The 15915-nt window shown below is 32.2% G+C and overlaps 2 protein-coding genes across 2 annotated transcripts in view; one reads left to right on the top strand and one right to left on the bottom strand.

Moving 5' to 3' along the window:
- The first annotated feature begins 201 nt into the window (after positions 1-201).
- LOC132760334 (guanine nucleotide-binding protein G(I)/G(S)/G(O) subunit gamma-7-like) lies at positions 202-8869 on the top strand. The gene is made up of 3 exons (XM_060752297.1): positions 202-408; positions 1886-2005; positions 4052-8869. Exons 1-2 carry the CDS (start codon positions 314-316, stop codon positions 1989-1991), a joined length of 201 nt encoding a protein of 66 aa, XP_060608280.1. The 5' UTR covers positions 202-313; the 3' UTR covers positions 1992-2005; positions 4052-8869.
- Positions 8870-10005: 1136 nt separating this feature from the next.
- The window catches only part of LOC132760336 (lipase maturation factor 2-like), a 46472-nt gene continuing 40562 nt past the window's right edge, over positions 10006-15915 (bottom strand). Inside the window, exon 16 of the mRNA XM_060752301.1 lies at positions 10006-15218. Coding sequence (XP_060608284.1) covers positions 15057-15218 — 162 coding nt within the window. The 3' untranslated portion in view covers positions 10006-15056. The remainder of the gene's footprint in view (positions 15219-15915) is intronic.

The raw sequence follows: 15915 nt of genomic DNA on the forward strand, positions 1-15915 counted from the left end.
CATATGTAATAAATTCTCCTTATGTTTTAAAATGTGATAATATCGACGCAAAACCATACAAATAAAGAACTATTTACTACTTTGCAAAGGGTCGAATACTTTTTTGTGCGTTTTCGGTACCACTATGAAATACGCGGGGTACCAAACAAGAAGGGTGCAACTGCATACGGTCAATTACGGAAATTATTAATCGGACAGATTTTAGTTTATCAACCGTCAACTTCCGGATTATGAGCCAAGAACAACAACAACAACAAACGGCATAAATTACAGATTCACAAAACCGTGTATTTTAACTCTTTGCTGCATTAAAATGTCTTCACAAGTTCAGAATTTACAAAAACAGCTTTTACAGCTTCGACAAGAAGCAAATGTGAAAAGGATTCCAGTTTCTCAAGCCATTGAAGAGTAAATATATTTTTAATATCCAGGACCCCACCCACATATGGAATATAAATGGATAAAAAACCTGAAATATATAGTATCTGTCGTTGTTCCAAATTTATTGATAATTTTTCTCAACAATTTCCCTTTAAAATAGAGGGGGACACATTTTGCGTCCAAAATTTTTCGTAATTGCATAATAAATTTACAGACCCTTTACACACACGAATATCACATTATAAAAGAGCCCTGTTTTAAACTCCAGGGGGCAAAAAGGGACTTAATGCACAAAAAATATCTATATTAAGGTCCCTAGTAAAGTTGTCTTAGCATACTTCATCAAGGTATTTACTACCTATTAAAATTGAGGTTTTAAACAGTTCATGATACTTCAGCATATTACACAGGTTTGCCTTGATTAAATAAGGTGTTTTAGTCTTTTACTGATTTTTGTGATGTGTGCTACACAGTAGCTGATACATACTACAAAGTAGTCAGGACTTGTCTTAAAAGGATCTTTTTTTTGTCATCTACATGTATCTGTCGGTCTGCTTTTCTGTCTGGCACTACTTTTAAAACACAATAAGTATAATTCTAGCAAATTCTTAAGAAAATTTAGTTGAATATATTGTAGAATAAATTCAAAACTGAAATTCGGGCCAGTAAATTCAAAATCTTAAATTCAATGACTGTTGGACTTAATTATTTTTGCCCACTGGGTGTTAAAACAGGTATTATTTATCTGATAAACGGACAATCAAAACAGGCGAATTGTAATGTGACGAATCGTTAATGTGGCGAATTGTTACATTACCGTTAAAATCGGACAAAGCAATGCATTGGGACCAGACAATTAGGGTAGCTTGTCACATATGACAGGAAGTTGTATTATTCCGACCATTTATATAGGGAAATACGCTGGGAGGACTGAAACAAGGTCGGATAAGACAGGAAGTTGTTGATATCAGGGGGTTGCTCGGGCATTTCTAAACATTTCTAATAAATTTCATGCCAAAAACTATACCGCAGAATTAACAAATTAATGAACACTTGAAAGTCTCTGGGCATTGACACCCAGAAATGAGGGGATGTGTCTTAAGACTGATCAATAATGAGTGTGCTCTGCATTTAGGGATAGTTCAAGTACTGGTCAACATGGTGGGGATATCTCTAGGACTAGTCAGCATTGAGGGGATAGTTCAAGTACTGATCAGCGTTAAAGGAATAGTTCAAGGACTGGTCAACATTAAATGGATGGTTCAAGTACTGGTCAACATGGTGGGGATATCTCTAGGACTAGTCATCATTGTGGAGATAGTTCTAGGACTGGTCATCATTGTGGAGATAGTTCTAGGACTGGTCAACATTGTGGGGATTGTTCAAGGACTGATCAGGATTGATTTTAATCATGGGTCAATCTTATGTTGATAACTTGATATACTGGGCCTTCTTTTGGAAATACATGTACTAAAGAATAAGACAAAATATTTCTATTTTGTAGGATATTGAAGTACACAACTCAACATGCACATGATGATGCCTTGGTTGTTGGTGTACCGCAGTCAGAAAACCCATTTAAAGATGCCAAGGGATGTTTGATACTCTGATTGTATGCAGTAATGTAAGTTATTATTATAAGTTGCAAGATTCAAGTTTTGTAAATGTTTAGATTATCCATCAGCTATTAAGTATCTTTCAGTATCTCTCATTATTTTGTAGGTTATCTCAGTATTAAAAATAGTGATATTTTTAGGTAATTTTTAGCTGGACTTTTTTTTTTTTGAAAAAAAAAGTAGAGGTATTGTAATAGTCAGGTCGGCGTTGCCGTTGCCATTGCCGATGCCGTTCCCGTCCTCAAACTTGTACCTGGATCATAACTTTTTTATTTCTTGGTGTATTGTCTTCATACTTGGCCACAACAACCCTTGGGACAAGACCTTTCAGTAGACCACACTAACCTTGACCTTCATCCATAAATGACCTTGACCTTCAAGGTTAAAAGTCCAATTTTTGCTTGTTCATGCTGTTATTGGCTGTAACTTTGTTATTTTTGAATGGATTGTCTTCAAACTTGAACATAATAATCTTCAAGGATATCCCTTAAAAATAACCCGCCAGACCTTGACATTCACTGATAAATGACCTTGACTTTGAAGGTCAAATTATTGAAATTTTCATTTTTTGGCTATTATTGGCTGTAACTTTGTTATTTTTGAATGGATTGTCTTCAAACTTGAACATAATTATCTTCAGGGATATCCCTTAAAAATAACTAGACAGACCTTGACCTTCACTCATAAATGACCTTGACTTTGAAGGTCAAATTATTGAAATTTTCATTTTTTTGGCTATTATTGGCTGTAACTTTGTTATTTTTGAATGGATTGTCTTGAAACTTGAACATAATAATCTTCAAAGATAACTGTTAAAATTATACCGAAAGACCTTGACCTTCACTCATTAATGACATTTCTTGAAGGTCAAATTATTGAAATTTTCATTGTTTTGGCGGTAACTGACTGTAACTTTGCTATTATTGAAGGGATCAACTTCATATTATAACAGAACATTCTTAAGGACCAGACCTCTTTGTTTATCAAACCCAAATTTGCTTTGGCTCTTTAATGACCTTGACCTTGAAGGTTAAATTACTGAATTTTATCAGATTTGTGCATTAAATGACCATAATTATATATTTATTGGTGTGTGTGTGTATATATATATTTACAACAACAACAACAACAAGAATTGCGTCATTGTTTCTATTTATAGAATTGCGTCATTGTTTCTATTTTTAGAAATTGCGTCATTGTTGCTATTTTTAGAAATTGCGTCATTGTTGCTATTTTTAGAAATTGCGTCATTGTTTCTATTTTTAGAAATTGCATCATAGTTTCTATTTTTAGAAATTGCGTCATTGTTTCTTTTTTTAGAAATTGCGTCATAGTTGCTATTTTTAGAAATTACGTCATTGTTTCTATTTTTAGAAATTGCGTCATTGTTGCTATTTATAGAAATTGCGTCATTGTTTCTATTTTTAGAAATTGTGTCAATGTTTCTATTTTTAGAAATTGCGTCATTGTTTCTATTTTTTGAAATTGCGTCATTGTTTCTATTTTTAGAAATTGCGTCATTGTTGCTATTTTTAGAAATTGCGTCATTGTTTCTATTTTTAAAAATTGTGTCATTGTTTCTATTCATATATATATACAAAATATATAAACAAAAGTAATGTGACAAGACAGACCAACTAAATTTATAAAAAGGAAACGTTAAGATATGTTCAAACCTTTCTATGTTTGCGTTTAGAAAAAGTAAAAAGTCGAGCGTTGCCCCCGCCCGGCGGTGGCTCTTGTTGTTGTTTCTGGTCATATTTATCATGAAAGTTTATTTTGTCTAAAGTTTATTTTGTCTTAGTCTTTGTAAAACATAAATTGTTTAATGGCACCAGAGGTCTTCCTCCAGGAAAGTTGTCATATGATCATTACTGTGTTTGGTGGGACTTAAAACATACCAACCCAACCCTCAGAAGAAAATTTAAAAAAAAAATAAATATTAAAATAAAAGAAAAATAAATAAAAGATAAATAAAAAACAACAAAAACCCACCTGGATTTAATTGGAATGATGCTGTAACACTGTTTTCTCTTTTTTTTCACTGGTTTCAGGTATTCCTTGTATTAGCAGTAGAAGTTTTATTGTGGAATCAGGACCAGTGAATGTATGTCTGTGTGTGTATCTATTCTGAGATTGCTATCTTCTCTACGATGATGGCTTACCAATCTTTCAAGCTACAGCTTTTTGTTATAAACATTTTAGTGACAGTGTAATTGTAAATTACTATTTTATCATTTTACATTTCATATCCTTTTTTTTCCCTGTATTTTTTAATTCTTTTTTCTCCCATTGAAGTGTTGAAAAGCTATCATATTGTTATGTTAGTAAAATATATATATGTCAGATTGTCAAGTTATTTGTCAGATTGTACACAAAAAGATTTTTTTAATTAGGTCAACCCAATAACTTTCTTGTAATTAATAGTAAGTTTTCTATGAAAACTTGAGTCAGTTAACAATCAATTGGCTTAACTTTATTAACACTTGATAATGCCTTTGTTGAAAACATAAGTATACACTATGTACATTATGTATGTATAATAGTAAGAGCTTAAAAGTGTAGAGTTTTATGTATTCTATTGTAGATCAACAACAAGGATGTAAACCTATTGGGTATAGGGTATCTTGAAGGGTTATACGCATATTAACTTCCTATTTTGTTTTATATTGTATATTTCTGGAGTTTGATGCATTTATTTCCTGTATTTATTAAGTGCAATAGATATATTATGTGAATCAAATTCTTAGTTCACCTTCTTTGATAAAGGTTGACAATATAGAAAACCAGTCTACAAAGCACCTCTGTCATTGGTTACCTACTTTTTGAATTGTCCAATGAGATTCTGAGGCTCCAGACTGGTTTTGAATCTCACCTTTCACATCTCTTTTCATTCTAATTATTTTGACTGTAAAAATATGGAATACTTCTTAAACTATCCAGAATGTTTATGAAAAATGTATTTTGTTAATAATGTAATATTATTTTTAATTTACAGTTTTTGAAATCACTTTCTGTATTGCCACTTTAAGACAATCTCTTGTATCTACAAGTCTTTTATTGAATATTCATATCACATGAAGTTGTTTCGTCCATGAAATATTTTGAGATTGTTTTTTTATTTTTGTGCAATATTTTCAAAAGATATTTATGCACTTTAACGTTTTTAGATAGAGGGATAGTTTCATGATATGTCTTCATCAGTTATGTTGATAAGTTGATTTTCTATGATTCATAATTTCGACAGTACTGGCTGGAAGTCAGGGAATTGTTGCTTCATGACTACCAACTGGAATGTTACAGAAAATCTTATACAAACAAGCGATGAAGTCCTCATATGTAATAATTCTTTTTGATCAAACTACAATCTTTTTTATAAACATTTGCATTTGGTTCATTACACATTTCATTTTACTCTGTAATACTAAATAAGAAAACAGATATTTTAAAAAAAATATTTAAATATTGATTTTGATATGAATGTATTATCTGTACATTACATGACTGATTGGTGATTGTTTTAACTTAAAAGTTAATTTCTGATCTAGATTTTGAGCCATGATTTTGTTGTAAGACTGATTTTATTTTCAAGAAATTATCTTTTTTTACCTCGCAATTTTTGTGCCATTTTTCTATTTCCTAGCTGCTGACATCAATATAGAATAAGTTTTACCAGATTATTTTTTCAAATTTTTATGCCACCGCAGCATCTGCGATGCGGTGGCATATAGCGATTCACCTGTGTGTGTGTTTGTTTGTGTGTGTGTGTGTTATATAGATTATATAGTGAACTTAAAAAATCTTCTTGTGAAAAACCACTTGTCCAATTTCAACCAAACTTGGCAGGATTGTTCCTTGGGTGAAGGGCTTCCAAAGTTGTTCAAAGAATTTCATTCCATGCAGAAATCTGGTTGCCATGGCAACCAAAAGGAATTATAAGAATACATTTAAAAAATCTTCTTGTAAAGACCCAAAAGGCCTAGAGCTTAGATATTTTGCATAAGGCATTGTCTGGTAGACCTCTACCAAGAATGTTCAAATTATAATCCTGGGGTCAAAATTGGCCCCGCCCCGGGTGTCATTGATTTTCACTATATATATGTACATATAGTAAAAACTTAAAATAACTTCTTGTAAAGACCCAAAAGGCCTAGAGCTTAGATATTTTTCATAAGGCATTGTCTGGTAGACCTCTACCAAGATTATTCAAATTATTACCCTGGGGTCAAAATCGGCCCCGCCCCGGGGGTCATTGATTTTCACTATATGTACATGTAGTAAAAACTTAAAATAATTTCTTGTAAAGACCCAAAAGGCCTAGAGCTTAGATATTTTGCATAAGGCATTGTCTGATAGACCCTTACCAAGATTGTTCAAATTATTGCCCTGGGGTCAAAATCGGCCCGCCCCGGGGGTCATTGATTTTCACTATATGTACATATAGTAAAAACTTAAAATACCTTCTTGTAAAGACCCAAAAGGCCTAGAGCTTAGATATTTTGCATAAGGCATTGCCTGGTAGACCTCTACTCAGATTGTTCAAAGTATAGCCCTGGGGTCAAAATCGGCCCTGCCCCGAGGGTCATTGGTTTTCCTTATATGTATATAGTAAAAACTTTATAGTAAAAAAATTTCTTCTAGCAAATGCTAGAGGTTAGATATTTTGCATGAAACATTGTGAAGTGAACTTCTAGCAAGATTGTTCAAATTATAGCCCTGGGGTCAAAATTGCCCCTGCCCGGGGGTCATTGATTTTCAATATATACATATAGTAAAAAATAAAAAAATCTTATTGTCTGAAGGTACAAGGCTTAGAGCTTGAATATTTGTTAAATGATATCATCTATAGGTACTCTACCAAAGTTGTTCAAATTTTGCCTCTTGTGTCAAAATTAGCCCCGCCCCATGGGCCATAGGTTTTCCTTATATGTATATAGTAAAAACTTAAAAAATCATCTTCTAAATTCACAAAGGCTAGAGTTAAGATATTTTGCATGAAACATTATGTAGTGAACCTCTAGCAAGATTGTACACATTATAGCCCTGGGGTCAAAATTGGCCCCACCCCCAGGAGTCATTGATTTTCACTATGTACATATAGTAAAAAAAAAAAAAGAAATATTTTTGTCTGAAGGTACAAGGCATAGAGCTTTGATGTTTGCTCTATAATATATTCTATGGGTTCTCTACTAAAGTTGTTTTAATTATGCCCCTAGTGTTAAAATTGGCCCTGCCCAGGGGCAGTGATTCTCATTATGTTCACATAGTAAAAACAGAAAATAAAACAAATCTTTTCTGAATAGGAAAAAGCTACAGCTTAGATATTTGACTTGAAATGTTGTTTGGTGGACCTGTATCAAGATTGTTTTGAATTAAACCCTTGGGTCCAAAATTTTGCCTTGCCCAAGGGGACAGTGACCTACTTTCTTGTCCTTTGATGTACAGCAATGAAATTTTGACCATGTGCACAGTTTTAGTTGTAAAATTGAACTTTGATATCAGGTGAACTAGATTTTGATAATGTGACCTACTTTCTTGTCCTTTGATGTACAGCTATGGAATTTGAACCATGTGTACAGATTAAGATGTTAAGTGAACTTTGATTTCAGCTGACCTAGATTTGACAAAGTGTCTTACTATGTTGTCCTTTGATGTAGTCATAAAATTTAGGCTGTGTGAAATATGACCTTCACCACCAAATTCACTAGACTCAAGTGCATTGATATATTCCTACTCTGATCTTTTATTGAGTTAACAACAGATTTAACCACTAATCTGATAATAAGAATTAGATAGGTCAGGGATCTATGCATTATGACAATCTTCAAAATTGTATAGAAACAAAGAAAATCTGTTCCTACACTACTATTTAGTGTTGTATTAATGCGGTGGCATAGCATTTTTCTCAAATGCAATCTTGTTTTTTCATGATTTTGAACAAAATTCTATCCATATTGTTCAGAAACTATTGTACTGTTTTTGCTGCTGGAAAAATAACCAAAAAAAAAGAAAAAAATGAAATAATCTATAATTCATGTTTAAATTTTATTTTTCTAAACAGTTAAATATTAGTTAATTGAAGCCATTACAATTCACTCCTACATATATAGGCTTTTTCTTCCATCAATACCAGTTTCTGTGCTTGATACTTTAATATGTCTGATGTAACTTATGAATTTAGTAGCAAGTAAAAATGTTTTAATGATTGTGCATCCCTCCTAACTGGTTAGATGTTGTTATCGTCAAAGTCAGTCCCAATGCAGTATTCATGTATTTATATGCCGCAATAAAAGTTAACTTGTGTCCTGACATTTAATATGTGTATTAACATTTATTGTTTTATTGGCCAACCAGAAAGAAAATTGTTAAAAGCCAAATTTCTCTTTAAAGAAAGACTATAATGTTAATTCCTTGTTGATGTCTCAGGCCATGTTTTTTTTAAAGACCATTGCTTTTCCCTTATTTTTAGCGTATCCAACAGAAATAGTATAGAATTATATCATGGTGAAGAACAATTCTCAATATTAAGACACATTGTATTATATCCTTTTAAAATAACCTTAAAAAGTTAACTTACATTGCAAAGGCAACAACAGTAGGTAGCCTAGCCTTTCTTGTGTAGTTTACACCCAGCTCTAAATGTGTTTTGCACCATAGATCAGATTAGGCTTCTTTCTCCCCTCTCTAAAATTATGATGCCATATCAGAACATGTCAGGAGTGAGATTGAATGCTTTTAAAGTTGTCGTTTAGTATTCTCATGTTAGCTATATATGTACAGTTTAATATTGATACTCCATTTTTCATATGTCTTTATTGTATTTTAAGTAAATAAATTTTGTAGAATTCAGTTGGATTAAAACTTGCCTTTCATTTTGTTCTCTTGTATTTTTAGCACCCTTGAGCATTTTTTGCTCATTGTCTGGTTTCCATCATGCATTATTATCACGTCTCCACTTAAATCATGCGATAGATTATGACCAAATTTCTCAGGAATAATCCTTGGATGGCCCTCTGCAAAACTTATATCAGTGGTTACAGTTTGATGCATAGGTAGGTCACAGAAGCTAAAGAGTACTTTAAAAATGAAAACTTCTAAGTGACTACAATGCAGAGTTTAGATTATTTTAATCCTTGGATTGCCCTCTGCAAAACTTATATGATGGTTCCAGTTTGATGCATAGGTAGGTCACAGAAGCTAAAAAGTACTTTCAAAATGAAAACTTCTTAGTAACTACAATGCAGAGTTAAGATTATTTGGCATGTAGTATCATATTATGATCCTCTAAAAATTTATGTAAATAATGCCTGTTGTATCTGTCTCATGGGTCACTTAGTTAAACACTACAAAATCTTAGCTCAAAAACTGCAATTCCATGATCAGATAAGTGTAGTATCACTTTTTAGTCCTTTTGAAGTTTTATAAATCACCTCTGGGGTCAAAGTTGGTACAGTCCTGGGGATTTTTTGTTAATGTAGACGGATAACCACATTTAACCATCCTTATGTGAAACTACAATGCCTGGAGTTTATAAATTTATAAAAGATTCTACGATATAAATCACGCTGTGGTGATCAAAAATAGCCTGCCACTGCATTATATTACATACTATTTGTATAGGAAAATAACACGATACCGGAGCTTAGATTTTCACATGTGGCTTTTGCTATTGGACCTCTTATAAATGGTTTTAAAACTTGCAACTATGGTAATAAATCACATCTCCAGATGTGACCCAATTATCTATCTACATGGAGTTAACTGTCGGCTCAAAATTTGACTTTTTTTTCATATAACTAAATTTTATTGCATCATAAACTAGTTTGTGCCCAATTGTTCTTTGCTTTATATATGGTCTGAAAGCTATACTAAGCCAGAGAAAGCAGATAAAGAACAGGTACTGAAAACAGTTGTACAATGGGTCTTACACTTCATACAATTAGGTTCAATACATTGTACTTTTTTTGGACATTTCTAAATGGTATTAAAACAAAACAAAGAATCCATCTATAAATAGAAAACTTCATGAAGTTTTATTACTTGCAAAAGATCTATGGTTGTTAAACCTCTACAATAACAATACTAAACATGACAGACTAAATATTATAACATGCAAGCATGCAAATACAAACAAGCATATACATTAACAAAGTAAATAAAGGAATATATACTAGCATTTATTAACGTTGATCTCGTAAAATGTATACCTGAAGAAGTGAATGGCTGAACAAATGCTGCTGTAACATCAGGATTCTGAATTTTAAAATCCCACATTTCATGATGTGATGATCACTTTGCACATTTTTTATTTCATTCTTTAACAGGTGACCTTGACCTTTGTAAAATGGACCTAAATTTTCACTACACTATGCCTTGTAATGTTGAACATTTGTACCAAGTTATATAACAATGCCTCTATGTATGTAGAACTTCCACATGCTTTCCTCTTACCTCTTACACCTGCATTATATGTGTAATGATACATTTAATGATGGTAAATATCTTTTCCAAGTAATTCTAACAAGATCCCTCCTTGCATTGGAATATATCTTACTGACAAAACTTTTTTATTAAATCGTCTCTAAAATATGGTTCATAAATGCAACACTACATCTCATAAGGGCAAACATTTGTATCAAGTAACACCAAATCCATCCATGCAAACCATTAGCTCCTGTGAGCTTGACCTTGCATATATTGACCTAGATTATGATGACACTACTCAGTCTCATGATGGTGAACATATATTATATAACCCCTGAATGCATGACTGAAATTGTCCATATATTTTCATACTTTTATCTGACCTTTGAACTAAGTCACCTTCACCACAGGAACCTAATTATGAGTGTGACAAATTGCCTTACAATGGTTTAAATGTGTGCCAAGTTGTATTAAAATCTCTTGATTCATGTAAAAGTTTTGCTCTAGACAAGTGTTTACCCAAGACCTACTTGTGTGACTTTGACCTAGTAACTGGTTCATACATGTGGCATTTCATGGTGGTGAACATTTGTGTAAAGTATTCTTAAATCCCTCCATGCATGCTCAAGAACAAAACAGAATACTTCCTGGATGCCACCTGACCGCTCTCCATTGGGGCAATTCATATATCCATTTTCTTTTAAGAAATAGGTGTATTAAACATGCAAAGGATTTCCAGGGGTTATTTGACTAGCTTTGACAAACACACATGCATGCACACACACAAACAAATTTTGAGCAAAATGTAAACATAACACAACAATATTGTATTGCTTCCATATTTTTAGAAAGATATGTTCATATGTAAACATTGTAAAAAAAGAAAAAATAAAGATTAAACATATTTCTTTATAATATGGCACATTAAAAAGTGAGAACTACTGTGACAGACATAATAATGTGTTGTCATTATTATAAATTCTTTGATCTGCATGAAAATATGGACTGAATGGCAGTTTTAAATTTAGATAATTAGTCCCAAATGGTTAATATTTATAATAAATTCTATGAAATCCAGAGAATTAAAAATTTAATATGAAAATAGATAGTTTTTCATAAAATAGAAAACAAACAATCCAAGTAAGGGAAAAAATTGAACTGTCCTACAAATAAATGTGCCAAAAATAGTATTAATGATTCTCTACCATATTAGACAAATGTACACACAAATAATCCTTTTCATCACCACCAACACAAAATAAACTTAATTATGGGTATTTTTCACTTTTCGTTGTGTAACATTTCATCTTTCAACAAGAACGTGCTTGTTAAACACAAATGCCCCCGGCTCAGATTCTTGTCAGTAGCAATATTTCAAAAAATGTTTACCCATTCACTCAGTTAAGGACAGAAAAATTGCCAAAAAATTGTAAACACAAGTTATATAGCTTGACAAAGTCATAGCATTTTGTAATTGTGAAAAATATAAGTTGCAAAGTCATTGCTCTGACTTGTGAAGATGAAAAATATTCAACTTCATGCAAGTTATCTTCCTACCAAATATGAAATACATCTGTCATTAAATAAAGGCTGTATAGGCAAAAGTGTAAATATCTATTTTTAGCACTAGTGACCTTAACCAAACTGACCCCTAACTCTATCCAAAAGAAGAATACCATGTAAGTTATCTTCCTACCAAATATGAAATACATCTGTCAATAAATAAAGGCTGTATGAGCAAATGTGTAAAAATCTATTTTTAGCACTGGTGACCTTGACCCAACTAACACCTTACTCCATCCAAAGGAAGAATACCATGCAAGTTATCTTCCTACCAAATATGAAATACATCTGTCAATAAATAAAAGCTGTATGGGCAAAAGTGTAAAAATCTATTTTTAGCACCCACTGATCCCTACCTAAATCAAAATGATGACCATGCAAGTTATCTTCCTACCATATATAAAATACATCTGTCACTTAATAAAGGCTGTATGAGCAAATGTGTAAAAATTTATTTTTAGCACTGGTGACCTTGACCCAACTGACCACTAACTCCATCAAAGTTTATGTTTCTATCAATTATAAATAACATCTGTCTATAGAATAAGGTCGATACACCTGTAAAAATCTATTTTTAACATTGGTGACCTTGACATTGGTAACATTGACCTTGACCCAAATGACCCCTTAATACACCCAAAGAAGGAGGACCTCCTTTGGCATGTTTGTATTAAACTAAAACATCAACTAAAATATAAAGGCTGTATGAGCAAAAATGTTTATATTTATTTTTAAACCAGTGACCTTGACCCTAGAGACCGCTTACTCCACAAAAAATTAGAGGACCATCAAAGGTATCCACCTACTAAATATGAAAGAAATCATTAAAGAAATTAAGCAATTAGGAGAAATTTAAGATAAATCCAACTTGCCGAAATAGGTTAACCAGACAAGGCCCTATTTTCAAAGTGAAAAAGGGAAATAACTGGGAAATATGGATGACACAGTTATATAACTTGGCAATATCATGTACTTTGTATTGATAAGTAAGTGTGGAAATTATAAAGCCATTAGTATAGATAGAACTTAAGATATTTCCAACTTGCCGTTTTAGGTTAACCATTATTCATTTTCTAAGTGCTGAAAAGGGCAATAACTTGGTAAATATGAAAACCAGAGTTATGTAACTTGCCCAGATCATGTACTTTGTATTGATTAGTAAGTGTGTAAACTTAGAAGCCATTGGTACAGGTAGAATGTAAGAAAAATCCAACTTGCCGTTCTAGGTTAACCACTATATGCCCGGGGGCATAAAAAAAGTTGTCTGCAATTATTAATGTCTTTGAAACCATTTTCAAATCTAGTTTTGGCATGTTCAATTCTTTGGGGTCATACAGTACTTTCAGTAAAGGTATAATAGTAACTTCAAATAAATTACAACTTAGACCAGAGCTCCAAGATTAAACTGAAACAGTACAGCAAAATCTATTGACACCTTAACACACAAAAATCAAAATCAAAGTAGTACTTAAATTTTTTAGGTGAAACATTAATATGAAAGAAAGAAAAACCAAAAACTGCCCCATCCTTGGCGCACAAAAAAAGAAGACATTGCTTTTTCATAAAATTCGAAACAAAAAAAATCATAAAAAGCAAAGATTTATTTATGTACTAATGCAGTCCTGATACTTCATAAAAACAGATCTAAACCTCATGGTCAAGAAGAAATAAGATATGGCTGAATCCGACTACAAATGAGATTTCATCCATCCATAATCAATGAATAACATCAATAAGCATCTAGGTGGTATAGATTTTTTAATAAGTAAAATGTGAGAACACGGCAACATGAATTATATATGTATATTGATTATAATTATTTTGACTAGGGTAACAGCAAGCTAATTACATTTGCAAAGGAACACTCTTAAATTGCTTATCATCTTTTTTCAACATTTTTTTTCTTCACAGCAACTCTGGTTTTGCTACTTGACTTGTACTTTTGGAAGAAAGACAGAACACTCAGGGTAACACAAAAACAAACAAAAACAAACCAGTTATACATGTACAGGTATATAAAATACAATAAAGCACTTAACTAAACATAAATGAGACGCGCCATGACTAAACCAACATTATGCGTTTGCAACCACCATGGTTCCAGACAAGCCTGTGCATTCCCGCAGTCTGATCAGGATCCATGCTGTTCGCTACCAGTTTCTCTACTTGTTATAGGGTGTGTAAGAAAACAGCATGGATCCTGATCAGGCTGCGCGGATGTGCAGGATGGTCTGGATCCATGCTGGTCGCAAACGCATTATCTTGGTTTTGTCATAGCGCAGCTCAAATATGCACCAAGTTTTGCCACTGATCTAACATATAAATCATCAATGTGGAAAAACACTTCAGATTTTTAAAAAAAACAGCCATTCATTACATTAAGTAAAATTAATCTCATGTTTTCAAATCATTTATACTCCATATTGGAGAAAAAAATCAAAATTATTTTTACATAACTACACTACTTGCAAAGACATTGTTATCTTTTTACAAAAATTACAAACTTTTAAAAAAAATGACATTATTGTACACATAGCTGGAATTTTAATGACAAAAGTCAGTACATATATTTTGCATTGATTTTCATAGGCTTTCCAGTATTTTTTTAAAGCAATTTAACCCTCACCACACTAAAATATCACTAACTGTCCATCTTTCATTTGTTCATTTTTTACATTTTCATCTATTACTGAGAATAATTCACATCTTTTTCATCTTTTTTGGTTTTATTTACTTTTTTGCAACATCTGTTGATTACCATAACAAATTGTTGATAACATGGCGGCATACATATTGGTAAATTTTCTTGTCTCAAACATGGTCTGGACAAATTTTGCAAAAATGTGAACTTGCAGGATAAAAAATCCCTATACAGATTTGAAGTGTATGATGTCACAGCTTCCTTTCCATTTAAATATTGTTCTGTGTGTTCAAATGTAGGCTCCAATGCAGAAATAATTGTTACAGAGAAAAAAAAGAAACTGCCAAAAATGTTGAAACAAGGCATTAAATATTCTAAGTCTGAACTATAGAGAAAACACTGGAAAGCCTATTTCCCTGTAAGGAGACGGTCTACGACATTATTGTTGCTAGTATAAAATTGGCTGTCACTGCTGTTAAAAGCACTGTCATAACAAACATAAATCCTTCAGGTTGTCCGATCATGTCTCGTAACCACTGTACGGCTCTCGCAACAAATGACGAAGATGACTTGGATTTCTTTGATTTCTTGCTCTGCAATCAGTATGAACAGGTTTATTTTCTGTCAACTACATAATGTAGCTATGTAATAACTATATAACTAATATAATATCAGCCAATTATAAATAATGGATTAAAACAAGGTACTTATGATTATTATGCCCCTTATATAACATTACACAAAAACAGTCTGCGGTCAAATCTATTGATGAAAATTACAATGGAATTATATCAGAGGGCAATGACATTTCCCAACTGTTTGTGCAAAGAACTGCACACATGATTACTTCCACCTACATAAAGCCTGAGAACGAATTGAATATGCATTATAACAAAACATTTAAATATAGGATTATAATACTCCAGTTTTCTTTTTATTCAGACAATAATTTCTTCATTGGACTGAATACTTTTTATCTCGGCTTTTTACTTGTCCAGAAACATCTATAATCTAAAACGCTGATCTATTAAGTACATTGTATACATCATAAAGATGGACATGTGATTTGTTGTTTACAAAGCTAAATGCCCTTAGAATGCCCTGTGACATAGGGAGCATGACATATCATATTGACCTACTCCTAGTGTTATGTTTTAATAGAATTGCTATAGCAAACATTCTTTTTTTCTTGCTTATTCATTTATCCTGCAAAAATCATTTCTATGATCCCGTAAAAAGAATTTACAGAACAAGAGCTGTAAGTAGTACAGAGTGCTCAACTATTTTCTG

This window comes from Ruditapes philippinarum, unplaced genomic scaffold, assembly GCF_026571515.1.
Source record: "Ruditapes philippinarum isolate M1 unplaced genomic scaffold, ASM2657151v2 ctg32_1_1_1_1, whole genome shotgun sequence".
Classification (NCBI taxonomy): Eukaryota; Metazoa; Mollusca; class Bivalvia; order Venerida; family Veneridae; genus Ruditapes; species Ruditapes philippinarum.